The sequence below is a fragment of the Nannospalax galili genome, unplaced genomic scaffold (assembly GCF_000622305.1).
Source record: "Nannospalax galili isolate Female #2095 unplaced genomic scaffold, S.galili_v1.0 scaffold1685, whole genome shotgun sequence".
Lineage (NCBI taxonomy): Eukaryota > Metazoa > Chordata > Mammalia > Rodentia > Spalacidae > Nannospalax > Nannospalax galili.
This window is the reverse complement of record NW_008352830.1, coordinates 323,314-342,384: the sequence shown is the minus strand read 5'-3', so window position 1 is coordinate 342,384 and position 19,071 is coordinate 323,314. Positions and strand designations below refer to the sequence as shown.

The window sequence follows — 19,071 nt, the reverse complement described above, 5'->3', positions numbered from 1 at the left end:
TTATGATCCATAGATTTGGTCTTTTCATGGTGTCCCACATCTCTTGCATATTCTATTCCTGTTTGGTTTTTTTTTTTAATTTTCCATACTCTTTGCTTGAGTGGTCCAATTCTTCAACTTTATCCTCCACTGTTGATATTCTGTTTTCCATTTCATTCATTCTAGGGGTGAGACTTCTCCTGTTTTTACAAGTTGACTTATTGAGATTTACACTTCCTTCTTCATTTCTGCCTGAGTTTTCTTCAATGTTTCTCTTTTGTGTTTGTTTGTTTGTTTGTTTGTTTTGAGACAGACTCTCCCTGAAGCCCCAGCTGGCCTGGAATTCACTATGGAGACCAGGCTGGCCTCCAACTCACCTGCCTCTGCCTCCCAAGTGCTGGGATTAAAACCACCACACCAGGCTTTCTATCTCTTTTGTGAATTCATTCAGAAGTTTAGCTCTATCTTCTTTTAGCTCTTTGATTTGTTTGTGTGTTCTTTAAATTCTTTGAATTCCTTGATCATGTTTATGATTGTTCTTTTAAATTCAGTGTCCTGGGTTATCTCTAGGGGGTTCTCCTTGTAGAACTCTTCTACAGGATTGGTGGGCTTTGCTGGGGAAACAGTGTTTTGGCTTTCCATTTTATTATTCTTTCGTTATGGTTTTGGCATGTGAATTTCTTTTGTTGTTTGTGATTCTGATATGGGAATTAAGTTGAAGCATGCTTCTGTTTGTATTATCTGTGTGCCTAGATCCTTTCTTTATTGGTTATGTAAAGCTGGTTGGTACAGGGTTCAGGTTCTTTCAGGTTTATTTTGGAGGGAACTGATGGCTTCAGATCAGCCATTCAGGGGTACCCACAGAAGCCCAATTCAGGTTCCAGTCAGGTACACTCAGGCTTCCTTCACCACATGGAGGCAGGATCCAGGGTCTCTCAGGCAGCCCTGTGCATTATCAACCCTATGCCAGAGGGAGGCCAGAGGGTGGCACTCTCTGGCATTCTGCTGAGATCCCAGCCTTAGCCTACCAAAGCCAGATCTGCCCCGGGGCCTTGGGAGGGGTCTCACAAAATCCCAGGTAGGGGGATGATATGGCACAATTAGGGGAATCTCACCTCCAAGTGGAGGCAGGATCCTGGGGCTGTCAGGTTGTCCCCTGGGTTCTCAGGCCCTCTGGTAGTTGGAGGCCAGAGGGAGGCCAGAACCCGGCACTCTGGCGGTCTGCTGAGCTCTGAGCAGCTACCCCAATGGAGGTCAGAACCACCCTCTGTTTAGTTTTTTTTTGGTATTTTTGAGACTGGGTCTCCCTGTAGCCCCAGCTGTCCTGGAACTCACTATGTAGACCGGGCTGGCCTTGAACTCACAGAGATCTGCCTGCCTCTGCCTCCTGAGTGCTGGGATTAAAGGCATGCACCACCACGCCCAGCTTTGTTTAGTTTTTGTGTATTTTGTCTACATGTAAGTGCACCATGTATATGCAGTGCCCATGGAGGCCAGAAGAGGGCATTGGTTGCCCTGGAACTGGAGTTGCTGATGGTTGGTAGCCGCCCTCTGGGTGCTAAGAACTGAACCTGGGTCCTCTGCAAGAGTACCGAGAGCTCTCACACTGAGATCTCTCTAGCCCCTGGAACTATGTAGACCAGGCTGGCCTGAAACTCAGAGATCCTCCTGCCTCTGCCTCCTGAGTGCTAGGATTAAAGGGTTGTGCCAACACACCCAGCCTCTGTGTGTGTGTGTGTGTGTGTGTGTGTGTGTGTGTGTGTGTGAGCGCGCTCATCCATGGCATACATGTGGAGGTCAGAAGATAGTTTTCAGGGTCAGTTCTCTCTTTCCATCATGTGGGTTGAGAAGATGGAGCTCAGGTTGTCAGAGTTGGCAGCAAGCTCCTTTACTTGAGTCATCTCACTAGTGTCTCAAAAAGTGTGCATGTGCGTGTTTTTGTGTGTGTCACTGCATGTGTGGAGGTCAGAGGACAACTTGTAGGAGTTGTGGTAGCCCACGCCTTTGATCCAGTACTAGGAGGCAGAGGCAGGGGGATCTCTGTGAGTTCAAGGCGAGCCTGGTCTACATAGTAAGTTCCAGGCCAGCTGAGGCTACAGGGAGACCCTGTCTCAAAAAGACCAAAAAATAAAAGTAAAAAAGAGTACTGGAATTACAAACTAACACTTATGCATCCAGTGTTTTAACAAGTGTTCTGGGGATTTGAACTAAGAGACTCATGCTTATACAGCAAACCCTTTACTGACTGAGATACCTGCCCAGCCTCTGCTTCTATCTTGGTCTTCTCCCATCTGGACCCCCCTCTTCCTCTTTCCTCCACCCTCTTCCCTGTTGGTGCCAGCCCCTCAGTGTTGGCCATAGCCTCTCTCTCAGTTCTTTTCCTTGGCCTTAGGCCGTGTTCACAGACCTGGAGATTTTGGCTGCCCTCTTTGCTGCTGCCATCCATGATGTGGACCACCCTGGGGTCTCCAACCAGTTCCTCATCAACACCAGTGAGTGAAGGTTCTCAGGGAAGGGGGGACAAAGCTTGACTGAATGGAGGTGGGACTGAAGGTGGAGCCTGCCTTGGCTAGGTTGGTCAGGATGAAGGTGGAACCAATTGTGCTGTGGAAGAGGGGCCACCTGGGCTAGCAGAGGGGCTGGCAAGGTTGCTACTAGGGTGAACATACTGGGTGGAGCCAGCAGGCCAGAGGGTCAGTTTGTCAGGGCTGGAAGGAGCTGGGCAGGGGGCGGGGCTTAACAGGCTGGGTGGGGCCAGTGGATCAGGGCGGGATTTGTGGGGATAGAACTTGAGATGGGACTCAAGGGTTGGGGAACTGAACACGCTGGGACGGGACTCATGGGAAATGTGTCTTGGAGGTGGGACCTCCTGATCTGAAGATGAGCTACCTATCCTGGCTTGGGGCTAGGGCTGTTCAGGCAGGGGGTGTAACCACTTGGGCCATCCCATCCCTTAATGGGGGAGGGGCTGAGGAGCATTGGTAGGGCCAGCCAGCCTAAGGGCGGGGCCTTTGGCAATGGGATCCTGGACCAGTATAGAGGTGCTGGGGCTGGTGAGACTGAGGGTGGAACCAATTGGCCTATGGAGCTGGACCAGCCAGGCTGATGGTTGTAGTGATGGATAAGGCCAGCTGGGTTACTGAGATGGGGATGAACTTATTCATACTGCTCCCAGGGCCAGCTGGGATGGGGGTGAGGCTGAGCAGACTGAGCGGAGCCATCTGGACTGTGGGCTCTAAGGAAGGACGAGCTGGCTGGGGGTGGAGCGAACAGCCTGGGGTGGGGTCATCCAGGCCGAGGGCGGGGCTTGTGTAGATGGGTATGCCACTTAGGGCGAGGCAGAATAGCTTGAGTGGGGTCAGTCAGGCCGAGGGTGGGGCTAGTGCAGATGGGCAGGCCATTTAGGGGGAACATTTAGGCATACACAGGGTCACCTCCCCTGAACCACCGGGGCCCGGGCTGCAGATTCGGAGCTGGCACTGATGTACAACGACGAGTCGGTACTGGAGAATCACCACCTAGCCGTGGGCTTCAAGCTGCTTCAGGAAGAAAACTGTGACATCTTCCAGAACCTCAGCAAGCGCCAGAGGCAGAGCCTTCGCAAGATGGTCATCGACATGGTGGGCGGGGCCTGGGCGAGGCCAGAGCGGGAAAGGCGGGGCTTAGCGGCCTAGGGAGAGCGAGAGCAGGACCTTCCTATCCTGAGGGTTCCGCATAGGGAAAATCTGCAGGGGCCTGGGTAGGTGACAGGGGGTGGGAGAGTGACCCCAGGTGGGTAGGTGATAGCAGGTGGGTGAGTGACCCCAGGTGGGTGGGTGACCCCAGGTGGGTGGGCTTCAGCTTCCCCCCTTTAACGCTGCCTTGCCCACAGGTGCTGGCCACGGACATGTCCAAGCACATGACCCTTCTGGCTGACCTAAAGACCATGGTGGAGACTAAGAAAGTGACCAGCTCTGGAGTTCTCTTGCTGGACAACTATGCTGATCGCATCCAGGTGCCCCAGACCCCCAAGAGGAATGCCAGGCCCCTCCCCTCTGCTGCCCTAACTTCTATGGCCCCATCTTTGGGTCCCTTTTTGTTTGTCTGCCTCCTCCATTGTCTTTTTGCAGTCCATCTCTCTCCTCTCCCATTCCTCTTTGCCTCTCTCTCTCTCTCTCTCTCTCTCTCTCTCTCTCTCTCTATTTTTTTTTTTGTCTTTTTGAGACAGGGTCTCCCTGTAGCCCCAGCTGGCCTGAAACTCACTATGTAGACCAGGCTGGCCTTCAACTCACAGAGATCCGCCTGCCTCTGCCTCCCAAGTGCTGGGACTACAGGCGTGCACACCACACCTGGTGTCTCTTTGCCTCTTTATCAACCCCTCCCATCACTCTCCAACCTCTCCCACACTCACTCCATCCTTTGGCAACATTTTCCCTCAGCTAATCCATCTCTTGGCTCTTCCCTCAGCTACCCTTATCTCTCCCTAACCCCTTGCATATCTCCTCTCATTTATCTCACCTCTCTTCATCCCCACTCACCACCTCTGCTTCCTCCTGCACTTCAAGCCCCCAAGTGGGAGTTAATAGAGACTTAGCAGAGGGCATACCTGTCATCTCAGCACTACAGAAGCAGAGTCAAGATGGCCCCAAGTCCAAAACCAGCCTGGGTTCCATTTGAAGACCCTGTCTCCAAAAAACAGAACAAAATAAAATAAAGCAAAAGCATTAAAAATTAAAACTGAGTGTGAAGCCCCACTCCTTTCATCCCAGCACTTGTTCAAGGTCATCCTCAGCTACATAGGGGAGTTCAAGGTCAATCATGACTGCATGAAACCTTGTCTCAAAAAACAGAAAGAGGTGGCTGGAGAACAGCTAAGAGCACTGGCTGCTCTTGTAGAGGACCAGGATTCAGTTCCCAGGACCCACATGGCAGCTAGAAACTGTCTGTAACTCCAGTTCTGGGGAATCTCTTCTGGCCTCTGTGGGCATTGCACATATGGGTGCACTTACATACATGCAAGCAAATCACTCATACACATAACATATAAATAAATACATGAATAATTTTTAAAAATATTTAGGGGCTGAAGAACTGGCTCAGTGGTAAAGAGCACTGGCTGCTCTCACAGAGGACCCAGGGTTGAGTTCCCAGCCCCTGCATGATGGTTTATAACTATCTGTAATTCCAGTTCCAAGGGATCTGATGCCCTTTTCTGGACTCCGCAGGCATTGCATGCATGTGGTGCACTTATATGCATACATACAAAACATACACATAAATAAAAATTAGCCAGGCATGGTGGTACACGCCTTTAATCCCAGCACTTGGGAGGCAGAGGCAGGCGGATCTCTGTGAGTTCTAGGCCAGCCTGGTCTACACAGTGAGTTCCAGGCCAGCTGGGGCTACAGGGAGACCCTGTCTCAAAAAGACCAAAACAGAAAAAGGAAGAAAAGAAAATGGTAAGAAAGCCTGAGGCTCCAAAGCCTATGATGTGACCTGGCCTCTGAAGGTCCCCTCCCCATATCTCACACAGGTCCTCCGAAACATGGTACACTGCGCAGACCTCAGCAACCCCACTAAGCCACTGGAGCTGTACCGCCAGTGGACCGACCGCATTATGGCTGAATTCTTCCAACAAGGTGACCGGGAACGGGAGAGAGGCATGGAGATCAGCCCCATGTGTGACAAGCACACAGCCTCTGTGGAGAAGTCACAGGTACAGCTCAGGGTCTCAGGACAAAGGACAGAACCACCCTGCCCCACCATGGCTCTGCCTGGAGTTCCCTGGCCCACCCGGGCCTGCCTCTCTACCCTAGTCAAATTTCTGTTTGTATTCCTTTTTTATCTCCATGGGAAATAAACCATGTTTTCTCTTCAAAATAACTATCTAAAGGACTAAACTGATAACCTGTAGACTCATTTTCACATAGTTCTGACTCTTTTCAGCATCTACTTTAACATCGCCAATGCTGTTTAGCAGGGCATGGTAGGCCAAGTCTGTAATCCAGCCTTCTACAATTTAAGAGCGATACATTGTATGTTCTGTGGGGAGGGGAGAGAGGGGAATTGTTTTTGGTTTTGTTTTCTTGTTTTTGTTTTTTTCTGCTTTTGAGACAAGGTATCATCTATGGAACCCTAACTGGGCTAGAACATACTATATACTCCAGGCTGGCCTGAAATTCACAGGGATCTGCCTGCCTCTGCCTCCTGAGTGCTAAGATCAAAAACCTGTGTCACCATGCCAAGCTAATGGCTTGGTTTTTGTCTTTTGAGGGTTTTTCTTTTTCTTTTTTTTTTGTCTTTGTGACAGGGTCTCGTTGTAGCCCCAGGTGGCCTGGAACTCACAGAGCTCTGTCTGCCTTTACCTCCTGAGTGTTGGGACTAAAACTGTGTGCCACCGTGCCCTGCTATTAATTTATTATTTTTATTTTATGTATATGAATGTAGTGCCTGCATGAATGTAAGTGCACCTGTGTTGTGCAATGCCTAAGGAAGTCAGAAGAGAGCATCAGATTCTGCTGGAACTGGAGTTATGCATGGTGTTAGCACCATGTGGGTACTTGGACTTGAACCCCGGTTCTCTGCAAGAGCTGCCAGTGCTCTTAACTGCTGAACCATCTCTCCAGTACCCCCAAAGCCTGTTTTTATTTGATTAGATCCTGTCTCCCACATAGTGCTCTCCACCCCGCTGAGCCAGCCACCTATTTAGACCCCCTTTCCTCTTCCTTAGGTGGGTTTCATCGACTACATTGTCCACCCATTGTGGGAGACGTGGGCAGACCTCGTCCACCCAGATGCCCAGGACATCCTGGACACTTTAGAAGACAACAGAGACTGGTACTATAGTGCCATCCGCCAGAGCCCTTCACCACCCCTGGAGGAGGAGCCAAGGGGACTGGGCCACCCCACCCCATTGGATAAGTTCCAGTTTGAATTAACATTGGAGGAAGAGGAGGAGGATGAAGAAGAGGATGCACTGGATGTACCGAGGTTACCTATAACTGAGGAACCCTCTCTGGTTCCAGATGACATCATGGCCCAGGATAAAGAATCATGGAAGGTCCAGGTTCCAGTGTCAACAAAGCTGGAGGTAGAAGAGAGTTGGAGACAGGGGACAGACTCAGCCTGCAGTGTTCCTCAGGAGTCTGTGGGAGCTGTGGGCTGCTCCTCTGGTGTTGTTACCCCCATGCTGCCTGACTTGAGGACCCTGACCCCCTCAGAGGAGCTCCCGGGCCTCCTGGGCCTCCCCTCCATGGCAGCAGAGGTGGAGGCCCTAAGAGACAATGTGGCTGCCACAATGGTGTGTCACACCTGCTCAGCAACATCAGGGGATGATGCAGCCATTCTCCCAGCCCCTGACGGGTGGGGGTCAGAAGGAGACCTTACCTGACCCCTACTCCCCTCACCCTGGGGTCCTCCCTCCTCCCCACTCTTCCCACCCACCACCTCATCTGCCTCAGACTCCTGGTCCTCCTGAGAAAAAAGAAAACAGAAAAGTGGGTTTTTTTTTCTTTTTTTCCCCTTACCCCCCTCTTTCACTCATGGGGCCTTTTTGTGGAGGCAGGGGCTGGGGAGCCAGGGACTAAGTCCTAAAAAAGGGATTTTATTTTTTGAATTCTAATTGTAGGGGGTGTTTTGGGGGGGCGGGGGGGGGGGAGCCAGGGACGAAGTCCTAAAAAAGGGTTTTTATTTTTTTAATTCTAATTGTAATTTTTTTAAAAAAAAAAAAAAAAAAAAAAAAAAGAAACACAGCAACTGTAGATGCACCCACTTCCCATTCCGGGTTCTCCATCCCTCAACTTTTTCCACCTCACCCTACCATCCACGTCACCTGCAAGTCCAGGGCTCCCCCCTGCCCCTGTTCTTGAGACTGGCTTCTTGAGACTCTACTCTAGGCATGTTGCTTCTTTTTTGACTGTTCTGAGGTTCATAGGGTCTCTAAAACCCAGTTAGGAATAGCCATGGGGCAAGCCCACTGGGAGGGGGTCTGCCACAGCTAGGGGCTTCTCCCTGGGTGGATGTCCCCCTCCCACAAAATGTCTTCCACTTTTTTTTCCCAGAATCCTGGCTATAGGGATGAGGGAGTGTGCTCTGAAAAGCTACTTCTTGGTTTTACCCCTCCACCAGTCAGTCTTGATTACCTTCTCCAACTGCCATCCCCTTTCCTGTCCACTCTGGGTCACTTTTGAATAATCTCCATTGGAGGAAGGTGACTCTGTTCCACATGCACATACACATGCTCCTTTTAGCTGCTTCTCCCTCTTGTTTCTGCCTTAAAAATTCCTATGGCCATAGATGAGGGTTCAGTGGCTCCAACCTGCTCTTTGGGTGGGACAGCCAGGCCCACAGTACCCTTTTTCAGTACACACACCCTTTTCCCAACATCCACTACCACCCTTGCCTCCAACTTCCCCCACCCCAAACTTTCCATTGCCCTGGGAGAGGAAGCAATAATGGTGTGTAGCACACATCCACACACATCCTCCCATCTTGGGCAGCGCCTCCCCTTCCCAACACCAAAGCCATTTCTCCCCTGTGCCTACCTTGATGGGCCTGCGCCCCCCAACCCGCTCCTGGCCAGAAAGCCCTTCAGCAATACAGACAGATACAAGGCCATTACTGCAAGCCATGAGAGTGACACTTGGAAAGCAGAGATACCAATTTTCCTGTGCCACGCCCATCCAATCTGCAGGGGTGGGGCATCAATCATTCTCTGCCCCTGTTCTTTTGTGCACACAGTACTGTAGCCCCTCCTTTTTCCTCATCCATCCTTCTACCTACTTCCCCAACCCCATGACACTTACAGGGTTTGGTTTTGTTTTGTAAAAACAAAAGTGGTTTCTGACCCAGCTGGTGATGATGAAGAGAATGGGCCTTTTATTGTTTTTCTGACTTTTTTTGGGGGGCGGGTTGTATATACTGTAAGGTTGGTTTGTAAATTATTCTACAGAAACAAAAAGGGAAAATGAACTTACCTTCCCATGGCTGACTGCCATTAGGAAGGTAAGGAGGGGGCTCTCCAGGTAGAAGTCACCCCCATTTCTGCTGTATTATATAAACTGCACCATATTCCCCCGAGGGAGGGTGGACATGCTGTCATTTCATGGGAAGTCTTGTCATTTAAGGGTCTGAGGGCTGGACAGTGCCTGTGCCCTGGCCCCTTCCCCAGAAGCCCAGAGTGAGGGTTGGGGAACTGGACAGACTGACCCCTGAACTCAGTTGGGATCCTGTCCCTTGCACAGTGGGTGCAGGACCCCCATGAGCTGCCCATGTGTTGTCAACTTAGTCGGTCGATGGATCAATAATCAGTCCTTCAGTCTTGTCACCAATTAAAGTGAGGCTCTCATGAACATTTTTGGCTTACATGGCTTCATTTAATTTATTTTCTGCTTTTTTGGAGGTTATTTTATTTTTATTTTGGTTTTTTGTTTGTTTGTTTGGTTGGTTGGTTGGGTTTTTTTGAGACCAGGTCTCACTATGTAGCACTGGTTGGCCTGGAACTCAGGTACACCAGGCTGGCCTTGAACTCACAGAGATCTGCCTGCCTCTGCCTCCCAAGTGCTTTTTTTTTTTTAATGTGTATGCATGTATTGCCTGCATGTAGGTAAGTGCACCCATGTCGTGCAATGCCCATGGAGGTCAGAAGAGGCTGTTGGATCCCCTGGGGCTGGAGTTATGGATAGTTGTTAGCTGCCATGTGGGTGCTGGGATTCAAACCTGAGTCTTCTGCAAGAACAACCAGTGTTCTTATCCGCTGAGGCATCTCTCCAGCCCCAGGTGCTGTCTTTTTTAAAAAATATATTATTTTTATTTTATGTGTGTGAGTGTATTGCCTTTGTATGTAAGTGCACCCATGTTGTGCAATGCCTGCAGAGATCAGAAGAGGCTGTCAGATTCCCTGGAACTGGAATTAGGATGGTTGTTAGCCACGTTTCGGTGCTGAGAACTGAACCTGGGTCCTCTGCAAGAGCAGCCAGTGCTCTTATCCACTGAACCATCTCTCCAGCCCCAACCCCACATTTAAAAAAATGTATTGTTTCATTTATTTATTGTGTTTGTGTTGTATGTACATTTGTGCCACAGCACGTGTGGAGATCAGAGGACAACTTGTGAGAATCGGTTCTCTCCTTCCAACATGTGTGTCCCAGCAGCTGAATTCAGGTCAAAAGTCTTGGTAGCAAACCCTTTACACCCTGAGTGATCTCATTGGGACCTCTACGACCCACATCGTTATCTACACTTTGCTTTAACATGTAAAAAGTGGTGGAATGTTTCAAGATGAAGCCAGGACTTATTAATCTAATAAAAGTTGGAATAACAAGTTAATGTGGTTAAAAGTAGAGCTCTTGCAGAGGACCCGGGTTCAATTTCCCAGCACCCACATGGCAGCTAGGAACCGTCCTTAACTCCAGTTCCGGGGGAATCCGAAGCCCTCTTCTGACCTCTGCGGCATTGCATGACATGGGTGCTCTCACATACATGCAGGCGATACACTCATACACATAAAAATAATAAAAAATTTTTTTGGTCTTTTCAAGACAGGGTCTCCCTGTAGCCCCAGCTGTCCTGGATTCACTATGGAGACCAGGCTGGCCTTGAACTCATAGAGATCCGCCTGCCTCTGCCGACCAAGTGCTGGGATTAAAGGCATGTGCCACCACGCCTGGACACAAATAATTTTTTTTTTTAAGTAGAGTTATTCCTCAATGAGGAGTGAGCTGCAAGATACTGCCACAGAGCCCAAAATATAGGAGCTGGTGAGATGGCTCAGTGGGTAAAGATGTTCGCTTCCAAGTCAGATGACCTAAGTTCATGCCCAGGACCCTCACAGTGGAAGGAAAGAACTGACTCCTGAAAGTTGTTCTCTGACCCCCATATATGGGCCATAGTACAGGCACATACCCCCATTCATTCCCCCCATAAAAAATAAATATATATTTTTTTAAATATTGAAGTCAGGGGCTGGAGAGATGGCTCAGCGGTTAAGAACACTGGTTGTTCTTGCAGAAGACCCGGTTTTGAATCCCAGCACGCACATGGCAGCTAACAACTGTCCGTAACTCCAGTCCCAGGGAATCCAACAGCCTCTTCTGACCTCCACAGGCATTGCACAACACAAGTGCACTTACCTACATGCAGGCAATACACGCATACACATAAAAATAAAAATAAATAAAAAATTTTTAAAAAACATTAAAGGCTGTAGAGCTGGATCATTAATTAAGAGCAAAAGGTCTAAACTTTATTCAAGAAGCAAAGAGGATACCTAGACATTTTCCCAAGGGGGTTTCAAAGGATGGCAGAATTAGGGGAAAGATCAGTGGGTAAGGGTTAAGTAGCAAGAGAACTAACTCCAGGCTTCCAGGGGTTAGGAAGGATCCTATATGGTGATTCTCCTTTTCAAAGTTTTATTTATATTTATGTGCATGATTGTTTGCCTGCATGTAATGTATGTGTGTGCATCCTATGCATGCAATGCCCACAAAGGGTGTCAGGTCCCCTGAAACTGGAGTTACAGACGGTTGTTAGCCACCCTGTGGCTGCTGGGACCTGAACCTGGGTCCTCTATAAGAGGAGCCAGTGCTCTTAACTGCTGAGCCAGCTCTTCAGCCCAGTGAATCTTTCTGCTCCCAGCCTCAGTTTCAAGAAGTGATGTCCCATCCATGTCCTATATCGGGGCACTGACCAAGCATGTGGGTCAAAGGTTGAGGGTAACCTGGGATCACCAGCTGGTTCTTTGGAATTGCCTTAGTTGGAATTCATATTTCAAGCAAAGGGGACCAAGGACAGAGTTAAAGAGGCCAGCCTTGGCTATGTGAGACCCTGTTTCACAAAACAAATACTCCGGCCCGGCATGGTGGTGCATGCCTTTAATCCCAGCAGGTGCTTCTCTATGAGGTAGAGGGCAGCCTGATCTACACAGTGAGTTCCAGCCCAGCCAGAGAAATTGAAAAAGAAAAAAAAAAAAGCACTTGTTCATCAAGATATTTTCTACAGGAGGGAAAGGATTAACAGATACCTAGTTTTGTTCTTTGTTTTGCTCTTTTATTGTTTTTGTGGTTTTCTTTGTTAGAAAAAAAGTTTCCCTGTAGCCAGAGCTAGCCTGGAACTTGCAATGTAGACCAGACTTGCCTCAATCTCACTGAGATCCACCTGCTTCTGCCTCCCAAGTGCTGGGATTAAAGGCTCATCTGGCTGTTTTCTATTTTTTCTTTTTTCTTCCTCTCTCTCTCTTTTTTTTGTGTCTTTTTTGAGACAGGGTCTCCCTGTAGCCCCAGCTAGCCTGGAATTCACTCTGTAGACCAGGCTGGCCTTGAACTCACAGAGCTCCACCTGCCTCTGCCCCTCAAATGCTGGGATTAAAGGCGTGTGACACCATGCCTGGCTCTAATATTTTTTTTCAACTAGACATGTTTTACTTTTAAATCAGAGGCAAGAAAACACATCCAATATTTTTTTTTTTAAGAAAAACATTGGCTGGCTTTTAAAACAAAAGAAAACAAAACAAAACAAAACATTTGGGGGGGGTGTTCATTCCTGTGTGGCAACACTACATACGTGGAGATCAGAAGACAACTTGCAGGAGTTGGTTCTCTTCCCACCGTGTGTATTCTGAAGATAGAACTCAGGTGGTCAGGCCTGGCAACAAGCCCCTTTAATGCCACATCACCAGTTACCCCTCCTTGTCCTCCTCATCCACTTTGTCCTTCTCTCTGGCCCTTTTTTTTTTTTTTGGAGACAGGGTCTCCCTGTAGCTCCAGATGGGCCTATAGCTCACTATGTAGACACCAGGCTAGCCTCCACCATAGATTCATTTGCCTCTGCCTCTACAGTGCTGAGATTAAAGGTGTGAACTCTATCACACTGAGCTTTCTTCTTTTTAATTTACTTTAAATTTTTAAATTTATTGAACCGGGCATGGTTCTGCAGGCCTTTAATCTCTGCACTCCTGAAGGCAGAGGGAGACAGAGTTCTGTGAGTTCAAGGCCAGCCTGGTCTACATAGTGAGTTCCAGGACAGCTGGGGCACAGGGAGACCCTGTCTCAAAAAGACCCATATGCATGTATGAAATTCTCAATAAACTTTTTGTAAAAATTTTTAAAAAGGCCGGGTGTGGTGGCGCACGCCTTTAATCCCAGCACTCAGGAGGCAGAGGCAGGTGGATCCTTGTGAGTTCAAGGCCAGCCTGGTCTACATAGGGAGTTCAGGTCAGCTGGGACTACAGGGAAACCCTGTCTCAAAAAGACAAAAAAAAATTTTTTTTAAGACAAAAAAAATTCAATTTATAATTAAATTGTTGAAAATATTTGTCTTTTATTTATTTTATTTATTATTTTTATTTTATGTGTATGCGTGTATTGCCTGCTTGTAGGTAAGTGCACCTGTGTGGTGCAATGTGGGCAGAGGACAGAGGAGGCTGTCGGATCCCCTGGAACTGGAGTTACAGACAGTTGTTAGCTGCCATGTGGGTGCTGGGATTCGAACCTGGTCTTCTGCAAGAACTACCAGTGTTCTTAACCATTGAGCCATCTCTCCAGCTCCTTATTTATGAATCTTATTGTATGTGTATTAGTGTATTGCCTGTATGTATATCTGTGCACCCCTGTTATGCAATGTCTGGGAGGTTGGATCCCCTGGAACTGGAGTTAGCCCAGCTATCCAGCCCCTTAAGATTTATTTTTATGTGTTTATGTAGATTGAACCACTTGTTATCTACTCAATTTCCTTTCCTGTCAAATGCAAATGACACTACCTCATGTTTCCAGGAAGTTCACTACATGCTAGGCCCAGTGTATTTGAGGTAAATTATCACACTTAATTCCCACAAACAGCTGTTAAATCGGTAGTATAATGAAGTAGGTCTAAGCCCATAAAAGAAAGTGGACAGAACTGGGCGCACCAATCTGTGCGTGCCTCCTAGAGTCTGGCTTCGGAACTACCTCAGCCTTGAGCCGCGGCGCACGCGCAGAACGGGGGTGTGGCGATGACCACTGAGAGACTACCCTAAGCTCTGATTGGCTGCTATCAGTTGTTGAAAAAACATCCCAAAATCGCTAGCTTTTGGAACCCAGAGACTGTAGTGCTCTGGAGGCAGTTTGATGAGCTCCAAAGTGGCTTTGGTGTCACTTTGTTCTCGAATAGAACCCCAGCGTCATCTTTGCTGTTGAACCCGGACCCCTTCTTCAGGACACTGGCATCAGCATCAGCTTTGTTCTTAGAGATCCACTTGCCTCTGTCTCCTGGGTGCTACACATAAACATAAATAAATAAACTTTAAAAATAAATATGCAGGGGCTGGAGAGATGGCTCAGCGGTTAAAAACACTGGTTGTTCTTGCAGAAGACCTGGGTTCGAATCCCAGCACCCACATGGCAACTAACAACTGTCCGCAACTCAGTCCCAGGGCATCCGACAGCTTCTTCTGACCTCCCCGGGCATTGCACGAGTTTTTTAAAAAATATGTAGTGCCGGGCGTGGTGTCTCACGCCTTTAATCCCAGCACTCTGGAGGCAGAAATCTCTGTGAGTTCAAGGCTAACCTGATCTACATAGTGAGTTCCAGGTCAGCAGGGGCTACAGGGAAGATCTTTCCAATAATCTCTATTTCCTTCCCTCCTTTCACCCAAGATGCCCACAACGGGGTGCTGTAACCCTATTTATTCTTTTGTCACACACCACCCCTCCCCCCCCCCCCCACCTCCCGCCACTGCTCCCCTCCCCAATGGATCCAGTGGGGGGTCTTTTTGTTTGCTTGTTTGTTTTGTTTTGTTTTGTTGTTTTTGAGACAAGGTCTCCCTGTAGCCCCAGCTGCCTGAACTGACTATGTAGACCAGGTTGGTCTCAATCTCATTAAAGGCAAGCACCATCACACCTGACTACAGTGGGAAATTTAGGTGACTGGTTTTGGCTTTTGTGTCCTTCAAGGAGTCTGTGAGGTTTTGTTTCTAGTTTTGATCCCTTTTTTCTTTCTTTTTTTGAGACAGTCTCATGTACAAGCTGGCCTCATACATGGTATGAATATAACCTTGAACTTCAGATCCTCCTGCCTCCGCCTCCCAGGTTCAAGGATCACTGGCATGTGGCAGATGGCCTCCAATTCCCATTTCCTCTTTCTTCCCCTCTCTACATTAAGTGAGCAACTTTGCTTTGTCATGAACTTCCACCACAAAGTGGTGATTCACCACAGCCCAAAGCCACCAGGCTAAGCAGTCACAGACTGAAATTCATAAAACTGTGAATGGCCGGAGTGGTAGCACACACCTTTAATCCCAGCACTCGGGAGGCAGAGGCAGGCGGATCTCTGTGAGTTCCAGCGTAGCCTGGTCTACATAGTGAGTTCCAGGAAACCAGGGCTGAGGAGATGGTTCCTTGGATAAAGTGCTTGCATGCACACACACACGCACACGCACACACACGCATGCACACACATGCACACGCACGCACATGCACATGCATGCACTCGCACGCACACGCACATGCATGCACTGGACACATACACATGCACCCACACCAAACACTTAAAATAAAAGAATGAGGGGCTGGGGCTGTGGATCCAAGGTGTGCTTACATAGTGTGTATGAGGCCTGGAGTTCTCTCCCAAGCTTGGCATAAAAACAAAAGCGACCTATTAGTCACCTGTGATTGGTTTCACTCCCCTGTATAATCACTTGGATTTTCATCCATCCCTGCCCACCCTTAGGTGCTGAACCTGAATCACCATTACCTCTCCTCTAATTTTCTGCAATGACCCTTCTCCTAGCCTCTCTTAATGACTCCAGTCACCAGCCAAGCCCTGTGGACATGAACTTTGGGGTTGGTGTTGCTCTGCCAGTCACCTGCCCTTCAAAGGTTTGTTGATTGAATGATTGGTTGAGGCTGGTGCTGGGGATGAATGTAAGGCTTTGAACAAGCTGGACACACTACCGTGCAGAGCTCTGCCCTGGGCCCACCTGTTTCGTTCCTTCTTCCTGGCTTCCCCCCAGTGTGGAGATCAATGAAGTCTTTTTGTTGTTGAGTCTTTTGTATGTGCCTGTGTGCTATGAGGGCATATGGACACATATGTTTCTCTGTGTGTGAACACACTTGTGTACAGGTCTTTGCACATATAAATGATTCCGTGTGGAGGCCTGAAGTTGACATGTTTTCGTGAATCACTTTTTCCACTTTATTGACTGAGGCAGGGTATCCCACTGAACGTAGAGCTCCAGGATTCAGCTAGTCTATCCAACTTATCCCGAGGATTCCCTGTCTCTCTCTCCTGAGTCCTGGCATGATGGGGCAAGCTGCCAGGCTCAACAGCCCAGGTCTTACCTGGGTGCCAGGGATTCAAACTCTGGTCCTCATGCTTGTGTGGCAAGTGCTTTATTCACTGAGCCATCTCCCCATTAAAAACAAAATGTAGCCAGGTGTGGGGGAGCACACCTTTAGTCCCAGCACTGGGGAGGCAGAGGCAGGTGGATCTCTGTGAGTTTGGAGCCAGCCTGGTCTACAAAGTGAGTTCCAGGACAGCTGGGGCTACAAGGGAGATCCTGTCACAAAAAGTCAAAAAAAAAAAAAAAAAAAAAAGGCCCCGTTTTAGGGATACACCCTTTTAATCCCAGCACTGGGGAGGCAGAGGCAGGCGGATCTCTGTGAGTTCAAGGCCAGCCTGGTGTACATAGTGAGTTCCAGGACAGCTGGGGCTACAGGGAGACCCTGTCTCGACAAAAAAAAAAAAAAAAAAAAAAAAAAAAAAAAAAAGCGTAGCCTGGCTTTTGCAACCCCAGTGCCTGGGAGGCTGAGGCAAGAGGATCATCGGGACTTACTGCAAAACCTGACAATCTGAGTTTGACCCCTAGGCCCCTCATGGTGGAAGGTGGGACCTGAACCCACAAGTGCCCTCTGACCTTCACACACACCTCCCACGAACAAAAATGAATAAATGTGATTTATTGATTTATTGTTATGGGTGTGCATATTCTGACTGCACGTATATAAGTCCACCATATGTGTACAATGCCCCCAGAAGTAAGAAGAGGGCATTGGGATATCCTGCAACTAGAGTTACCCAGTTGTTAGCTACCATGTGGCTGCTGAGAACTGAACCCAGGTCTCTGCAAGAGCAGCCAATGCTCTTAATCGCTGAACCAGCTCTCTAGCCTCTAAATGTGATTGTGATTTTTTTTTTTTTTTTTTTGAGACAGGGTCTCCCTATAGCCCCAGCTGGCCTGGAACTTGCTAGGTAGACCAGGCTGACCTTGAACTCTGCCTGGAGAGTGCTGGGATTAAAGGTGTGTACCACCACACCCAGCAATTATGATTTCTTTTTTTTTTAAGTCACAGGCAAACCAGGAAGCATTGGTCACCAGGCTCTTGTGCTATACTGCTGTTCCTATAAGGGAGTCTCAGTTATAGCCCCAATACCTACCAGAGTAAGGTCTGGGGGAAAAGCTAAGCATATGTCTGTTAGCCCAGCACTCAGGAGGTGGAGGCAGGAAGATCAGGTGTTCAAGGCCAGCCTCAAGTGCATAGGGAGTTTGAGGATAGCCTGAGCTACAAGAGATGCTGTCTCAAAACAAAACAGGAGTCAGACATGGTAGCACACACCTTTAATCCCAAAACTTGGGAGGCAGAGACAGGTTGTTCTCTAAAGGTTTGAGGCCAACCTGGTCTACATAGAGAGTTCCAGGTCAGCCAGAAAAAAACAAAACAAAACAAAAAAACAATAGCAACAAAACAAAAAACAAACAAGTAAAACAGGTATGGAGAGGTGGTTCAGTTAATAAAATGCTTGCCTCACAAGGATGAAGACCTGAGTTCAAACCTTAGCACACACATAAAAAGTTAAATTTAACTTTAAATTAATCGCAGTACAGGGGAGGCAGAGACAGGCTGATCCATGTGGCCTGCTGGACAGCCACTTTAGACTAATCAGCAAGCTCCAGGTTCCAGTGAGATACCTTGACTTAAAAAAAAAAAAAAAAAGGTGAATGGTTCCTGAGAAATGGCAGGTCTCTGGTCTCAACACACACACACACACACACACACACACGACTTTGAAGGGCAATCAAGAGGGCTCAGCTGGAAAAGGCACTTGTTGCCAAGCTTGATGCCCTGAGTTCAATCCTTGGGACCCACATGGTAGAAAGAGAGAAATGACTCCTGAAAGTAATCTGCTGACTATTACACACATGCCATGGCATGGCTGCGCCCCAATGAATAAATAATAAGTAAATAATAATAAATAAATAATAAATAAATAAATAAAAGAATGTAGGGAAATACTGGGAAAAACTGTTTCAGGACACTAGAAGGTGAGACTAAATGGTCATTTTAGGGCTGAGGGTATAGCTAAGGGGTATAGCTCTAGCACTTAGTACATAGCATGCCCTGGGTTCAAACCCCAGTATTGCATAAACAAGTCGTCAGCAGACTTAAAAGCCCTTCCCCTCATTCGTCCAGCTGTTGACGCAGGGCATGCTGCCCAATAGATGTCCAAAGTCTCATTTTCACAGACAGCAAACAGCAAACACACTTGACCCTTAAGACCCAGCCAGCTTTACTGCACCAGCTAAACTTGATTAGACATGGAGGGCTCTAACCCTCTAAATGAAAGGTCCTCCTGGCTCAGGCTTCAAGTAACTAGATTGGAGGCTAATCCCCTCAATTGTATGTTATATTCTTCTAGAACTTTCAGTGCTGTGCAGAGGACTTTAACATCCCTTTCCAAATGTTGAACAGAAACAAAAAATGTGCAGGGATACCAGAAATGGAACTGTCAAGAGAGCTTAGTGGGTAACAGAGCTTGCCATTTTTGTGTGTGTGTCTGTATGTCTGTGTTTGGTATGTCCACTTGCATGCAATGCCCACAGAGATCAGAAGAGGGTGTTAAATTCCCTAGAACTGAGGTTACTGACGGTGAACTATATTAGCAACTTAACCTAAGTTACTCCATCTTGCTCAGAATAGCTATTTTAACAGTAACCTCTTTTCACTTATGGGAAATATTTCAAAAGAGACAACAGCCTTGAGTTCTAAGAAATAGGTCAATCACAAACCAGTGGAATGTGCTAATCTCAGACATTCTACATCTGGCTAACTGTTTTCGCTTCTGTAACTTGCTTGCCATTTTAGG

General features: G+C 48.0%; 1 protein-coding gene across 5 annotated transcripts in view; it reads left to right on the top strand.

Annotated features, from left to right (window-relative positions):
- The window catches only part of Pde4a (phosphodiesterase 4A), a 56,744-nt gene extending 49,166 nt beyond the window's left edge, over positions 1-7,578 (top strand). For all 5 annotated transcript variants that reach the window (XM_008850043.3, XM_017802446.2, XM_008850044.3 and 2 more), the window contains 5 exons: positions 2,372-2,471; positions 3,445-3,599; positions 3,851-3,973; positions 5,492-5,674; positions 6,689-7,578. In XM_008850043.3, the coding sequence (XP_008848265.1) occupies positions 2,372-2,471; positions 3,445-3,599; positions 3,851-3,973; positions 5,492-5,674; positions 6,689-7,348 (1,221 nt within the window). In that variant the 3' untranslated portion in view covers positions 7,349-7,578. The remainder of the gene's footprint in view (positions 1-2,371; positions 2,472-3,444; positions 3,600-3,850; positions 3,974-5,491; positions 5,675-6,688) is intronic.
- The last annotated feature ends 11,493 nt before the right edge of the window (positions 7,579-19,071 follow it).